Source organism: Suricata suricatta, chromosome 16 (assembly GCF_006229205.1).
Source record: "Suricata suricatta isolate VVHF042 chromosome 16, meerkat_22Aug2017_6uvM2_HiC, whole genome shotgun sequence".
NCBI classification, from domain to species: domain Eukaryota; kingdom Metazoa; phylum Chordata; class Mammalia; order Carnivora; family Herpestidae; genus Suricata; species Suricata suricatta.
Window position 1 is genome coordinate 4055935 of NC_043715.1, and position 6627 is coordinate 4062561.

The window sequence follows — 6627 nt, forward strand, 5'->3', positions numbered from 1 at the left end:
CGCAGCGTCTGAGGAGGGAGGATCTTGTGACGGCGCAGCGGCTGAGGAGGGAGGACCTTGTGACGGCTCAGCCTCCGAGGAGGGAGGACCTCGTGATGGTGCAGCCTCTGAGGCCCCGGAAACCAGCACCACCAACACCTTGACTTGCTCACCATTTTCCTTTAAATCGACCCACTTTTTCCTTCTGCTTCCATGCCCTAAGCAGCGAACAGAGAACTCAGGGTTTCGGTGGGATTTCTAGTATTTTCCTCAGTACACATGACAGCATGTAGCACGCACAAGAAGGGAAGTGACCAAGGGCTACTGGAGTCCAGTCTGAAGCACACGGGGCCACCCTGAGGGGTTGCCACAGGCGAGAAGACGGGACCATCCGAATATCCAAAATTAAAATGACAGCATGGGTTGAATCATATCAGACACTGTGTCATAACCCCTGAGTTCATACTGACACCGGGAAAGAAAACCCCTTCATTGGCGTCGTTAGCGGTCACTAGGTTCTCGACCCCTTTCTCTGAAAATGGATGCACAGAAAGAAAGAACCAGACCTTCACCCTGACCTTTTCTGTGAGAACCATGTACTGGGGAGCCACCAGACGAGGGGGCTCCCAGATGCAGAAGTGCGCCGGCTAATGTGTCTGGAGCAGGTGGCCTGGACAATGGCCACCGTGTGGCTCCTGAAGGAATGACTGGTGTTCCCCAGTGGCTGCGACACCCTAGAGGAGGTGGGGGGGAGGGGAAGGGGAGCCCTCTACTGGCGGCAGCAGGCTGACGACACCCAGGGGCCACCAGGCTGTCTTCAAGTTCCACACAGGAGAGGCAACCAGAGCGGACAGGCCCTGCGGTGTGACGCAGCCACACGCCTCCAGTAAACCCTGGGGCTCGAAGGGACCAAGCCTCCGGAGATCAGCATTTCACAAGGGATAGGGGTCCAGCAGAACATGCTAACCGACACCACGGGGGGTACAATCAACTAAATTGGGAATGTGGCAAAGTCCTGAAAAAAGGAGCCGGTTTTGCTGGCAGATGAGTGGGAGGGGCCGGCGGAGGGTAACTGTGACCTATCAAGAAAGGAAGCTCATCTGTCCCATGTCTGGGGGTACAAGGACACGGTGTCTGACATTTAAGGTACTCTGGCTAGAAACACCAAGGGGACAGACCGGGAGAAGGAAGCGGCCGGAGGAAAGGAGGGAAAGGAGATTCGGTAGCTAGAGGAGGCAAGCGTGGGGCCTGTGCGCGGTTTACCAGATCAGGCATGCTCTCCAGGACGCTCAGGATTTCCGGATCACTCAGCTTATTGTGGGAAAGGTCAAGGACGCACAGTTTCAAACACTCCTTTAGATGCTGAATGTCTCCCACCGTCTCTAGGTGATTGTGGGCAATCTGGAGGGTGTTGAGGACCGGCAGGCAGGCTGGACGGTGAGGGGGGGGCAGCAGGAGTAAGCAACAAAGGTATAAAGACCCTTTCGACCCTCCCCCAGGGGCCAGGGGTGGGCAGAGTGGTGGAGGAAGACCCCGGGCGGCACCTTACAGAGGTTTTCGATGGTCTTGATATAATTGTTGCTCAGGTTGAGGGCATCCAGCTTCTGGAGAGGCTCTAAGTTCTCGATTTTGTGAAGCAGGTTCATTTGCAGGAAGAGGCAACGCAACTCCGTCTGGGCCTCGAGGTTCTCGATTCTCTGGATCCCGTTGGACTCCAGCCAGAGACAACGCAGCCCAGTGTACTCTTCCAGGTTCTCAATGCGATCAAAACCTGGCGAGAAGGAAGGGGGCGGCAGAGGAGCTGGGGGGGTCCCCCTTGGTTTTGCCTCCCTGCCAAAAGGTCACACCTCCTTCCGTTCCCCTCCTGGTACTGCGCCACAGCTTCCTGGTGACCAGAGTCTCAGCCCTTTATTCTGGGCTGGTCACACGTAGCCAAGCCGGGCCAACTCTGATACCCTGGGAGGTTTTGCCGGCTGCCCTGGAAAGAGAGGGGGTCTTTTTGCTGGAACTGCCGGTCCCGGCAGGGTGGGGCCGGGCCCTGCAGCTGCCACCTTCCCTTCGTGGCTGGGGGTGGGCAGAGGTGACAAGGCGGGGGGGGGGGGGGCTGCCCGAAATGAGCCAGAGGAAAACAGGGCCAAGCGTAGGGAAGAGACGGCCTGGGGAGCCACACTGAGAGCCAGTGCTAACTGTGGGTCTTTCTCATTCCATGTTTCAGTTTTAGGAGCCAGATTTCAGGTCAGAAAACATTTTCTTTACTTCAGTAACTCATTGTCAATTTGTAATGCATCGCTCATCCGCTCTTAATGCAAAGCCTTTGAAAAGTTATTTATTTTCTTGCCCGAAGGAGTGTTGATTAAAAACTTACAGTGTCGTTGGTGAGCCAGAAGGACTCAGCTAAGCCGTTCCTAGATTCCCGGCCCTGAGAAACTGTTCCAGATAGTGAATTTGCTTCAGGCGCTAGGTTTGGGGATAATTTGGTCCACGGTGGTGGGAGAGAACCCAGTCACTTCTCCCTCCTCGTTCTTGTACCTTCTGACTCGCTCCACGACGTCCAACCTCGTGGGTTCTCTTCTTCCCACCTCTGAAATATCAGTCCCCTGGGATCTGCCCGAGACATCATCCCATACCCTGCGACACGCACTTGGGGTGCAGGATTTTGGAGGGAGCAATGTGGAAGCAAGGTGACCAGTGAGGAGTCCCTGCATTTCTTTAAGGTGTGTGTGCTCCCAGAGCGCTCATGGGCCTTCCTGGCACCGCAGGGCTCACAGTGGCTGCCCTGTTCCCCAGGACACCAAAGCCATCTTCTCCACCTGCGTCTCTACACAGAAGACTCTAAGTAAAGGTTTACGGTCTAAATGCGGAGCACACAGAGGACCTACGAGGCAGGTCGGCCACCCTGAGCTCAGAGGAAGTGAAAGCCGTCCCTCCTCCCCCTCATTGCTGGGGACAGCCCTGTCCACGAACCCCAGCGGAGGTTCACTAGTGATTCCGTGCACCGAGCCTGAGCCCTCCGGGATGCCACTTGTCACCCCGTCCAAGCCCAGTATTCACCGTGAGGCTGCTGTTCTGAAAAGTTTACGAGTCCTTTAGAAAATAGAAATAAAAGATCTCAACACACTTCCCTGGTAATCTGTACAGTCAGTGGCCCCCTTTATAAACTGCAGTCAAGGAAGACTTTTCAAAGAAATAGTATTGCCTTGCAGCAAATCCCCACTAAACTCTGAAGTTTCTACTTTAATGTACTTTGAGAACTCCAGAGGAGCCCGGCAAAGATAGTTTTTGTACGTTCTGCCTGACGTGACACATCTCTGCCAAGTCCTTACCTTAAAATTTTTTTTTGATGTTTTAATGTTATTTTTTTTTAACGTTTATTTATTTTTGAGAAAAGAAAGACAAGAGCATGAGTGGGGGAGAGGCAGAGAGAGAGGGAGACATAGAATCTGAAACAGGCTCTAAGCTCTGAGCTGTCAGCACAGAGCCCAACGTGGGGCTCGAACCCACGAACCGTGAGATCATGACCTGAGCCAAAGTTGGACGCTTAACCAACTGAGCCACCCAGGCACCCCTTAATGTTATTTTTGAGAGAGACAGAGAGACAGACAGAGGGCAAGCAGGGGAGTGGCAGGGAGAGAGGGAGACAGAATCCAAAGCAGGCTCCAGGCTCCGAGCTGTCAGCACAGAGCCCGATGCGGGGCTCAAAGCCATGAACTGTGAGATCACGACCTGAGCGCAAGTCCTGAGCTTAACCATCTGAGCCCCCCAGGTGCCCCAGGTCCTTACCTTTAAAATGTAAATACAGCGTGTCGTTCAGTGCTGGGGTGATATAAAGCTTGTGCTGCTTGCAGAGTTTCTGCAGAAAACTTTTAGTCATTCTGTTAAATGAGAAGCATGAAAAAGAAATTTGTTGCAATTCATCAGCTGGGAATCACATCCCCAAAATTCTTTACCACACCCATTTCTTCCCCAAATTCCAAAATACCTTACCTGCCTGATAACGATTTTTTTTTTTGCCTGATAACTATTTGCAGTTTTCTTCTGCACTTTTCTTCTTCTTCATCCAATATCATTACTTTCAGCATTCTTAAAAATCGCAATGTATGTTCTAATAAAAATACTTTCGACGGTGTCATCAAGAACTACGGGTATTTCTCTCTGCGGGTCTGGCATTACAGTTTAATACATTGTGGTTACTTGGGTCACAGAAGCAGTGCTGCTCTAGCTCTGTGACAAATTCTCAGACACGGGGCTAGCTCCTTTATCTCCAGGAGCCTCAGTTTCCTTATTTATACCAAGGGCTGATCACACAATCCTCCTTCCTCAGTAAATGTACGCTGGACCCGGCGGCGGCAGCGTGCCCACATACCTGGGGCCATGGTCTTCCTTGTCATTTCTCTGGTGTGCTAAGCGACCGTCTGACCGGCTGTCGCCACTCTGTTTCTGCTCGCTTGGGGAGGATGTGTCAGAAGGACCCGCGCAAGTTTCCTGAGGATCATTGATCTCTGTAAAATAAGAGGTTGGTTCTGTAGAGGTCAAGACACGTAGAGAAAATTTGCCCGATTTCAACTCGATTAGTGTCCGTTTTTAGTATAGGATGTGAGTGCCAGTTTGTGAAGCACTGGTGAGGACCATGGGAAGTTTGCATCCTGGTGTGTCCTCTATAAAAGCCCTTGGACAGATGTACAAGGACACGTGTGCAAAGATATTCATTTCCGCATTACTTTAAACAGCCAAAGTGCGTCAACGATGGAAACATCCATCCATAGCGACTGGTTACATAAAACAACAGATCAGTATTCTGCCTTAGAAAAGAAGCCACTGGAGCTACATCAATCAGTACGGATAATTCTTGGGGCGCCGGGGCAGAAGAGAATGAACTGGGAGCAGGAGGCCTAAAGGAACATCAACTTTATCTGAAATGTCTTTCCTAAATTCAAAAAAAGACTTAAAGCAAACGTGATAAATAAAGTATTCATCATTTTCAATTCTGAGTGACGGTACACTGGTACTTGTTGCAATGTTCTCTCTCCTTTTTGAAAAGCTCTCAAAAGGAAAACCGCAGGAAAAGAAACAAAAACGGTGGGAATATCTTTAGTAAGAAGAGAATGAGCACATTTAAAGGCACTTAATTTTTTTAGCGGTCAATCAAAATTGGCAAGTTCAAGGGCACTTCATCTTTAAGAGCCGCTGGCTGCTGCACTCTGTGTTCCTGCGGTCTATTGACCCACGCTAGACACTCTGTGTGGGGCTATGTCTTACATCTTCCGTTTCCCACTGTACACAAAGACCAGCTGAGAGAGGCACCAGATAAGTGCTTGTGGAATAAGGAAAGGAGAGGTGCTCCATATACACAATTGATTGCATCAATAACAATAGATAGTGTTGATTAATGGCCTACGGTAACCCAGAAACCTAATTATGATCATCCCTGCTTACAGATGAGGAGACTGCCCTCAAAGAGAGGTTTAAAGTCTGGGCCGACAGCCAGGAAGCTGGTTAGTTGCAGAGCCACAATCCATACCCAGCGCGAATGGCTCCAAAGCCTGTCTCTTTCCAGAGCTCAACAAGGCTTCCCTACAGCCCTTGCACCCAGGGCACCCCTGGACAGGTGGGTGCTCAAGACCCGTTTGTTGACTGGGTTCAAAAAATGAGATACAAACCAAGTAGTTTATCTAGTCGTTAAAAGATTTCCCTTCGGAAATGGAGCAGCAAAATGAGAGCAGAGGGTGAAAGGCTGTCTTCTACACCCGTTCTGGGAAACTCGGGTGAGGGAGTCACCCACTGACCCCAGAGCCATCAGCTCCTCACTCACTCTCTACCAGGGATCAGGCACTGGACTCGACACTGAATTCGATCAGGAAATCCTGCCCCAGCACAGCTTGCGGTCTAGAAGGGGAGAGCCTTCGGTCTTATGCCGTGATAGCAATAAAGATACACATTCAAAACATGGAACAAGCGGGCGACGGGGAGAAGGGCGCGCTGGGCAAGGGCTGGCGCTCCGGAGTCGGGCAATGCCGCATGAGTCTGTTCTGTCATCGACTAAGGAGGGTGATCTATTTGGAGCAAGTTCCACAACCTCTTTAGGTCTCAGTTTCCTCAAGTGTATGAACTGGGGGAGGAGCAGAGGGCGGGTGTGAGGCTCAAAGGAGGTGAGCGCTGGGCACGCATCCTTTAAAATGTGTGTGCTGCTCCTGTTATCATCACTATTGTTCTCGCTGGCTGGGAAGGTCAGGGGGTGCTGGGGGCAGCCCATCTCCCCCCTCGGCTCCCAGGGGCGGCAGTTGGCACCTTCCTTGCGGCCCCCCGGGCCTGCGTCCCTGTGGTCGCCCGCCGACTCCTCCACGCCCGGCTCCTGCGCGCAGCCCTGCTCCGCCGGCCCGTCGGCCACAGGCTCGGAGGCCTTGGGGTGCATGCTGGTTCCGGAAGCACCGAAAACCCCGTTCCGCGGGGTCGCTACCGCCCCCGGACCCGCCAGGGAGGCCCCGCTTTCCTTCTCAGCCGACCACTTGAGTCGTTGGCAGCTCAACGCTTGCCTCGTTTCCACGGCAACCGCCACGCACGCGCAGTAGGGTCGGCCCCCCGCACGTACGGACGCCGGAGGCGGGGCCCACAACGGCTCCGCCCCCGGCGCGCGCGCATGTCACGTGGGGT

At 52.6% G+C, this 6627-nt stretch overlaps 1 protein-coding gene across 1 annotated transcript in view; it reads right to left on the reverse strand.

The window, feature by feature from the left end:
- DNAAF1 (dynein axonemal assembly factor 1) overlaps positions 1-6502 on the reverse strand; it is a 19598-nt gene extending 13096 nt beyond the window's left edge. Inside the window, 5 exon segments of the mRNA XM_029924209.1 lie at positions 1243-1409; positions 1529-1750; positions 3760-3851; positions 4343-4478; positions 6265-6502. Coding sequence (XP_029780069.1) covers positions 1243-1409; positions 1529-1750; positions 3760-3851; positions 4343-4478; positions 6265-6388 — 741 coding nt within the window. The 5' untranslated portion in view covers positions 6389-6502.
- Between the last annotated feature and the right edge of the window lie 125 nt (positions 6503-6627).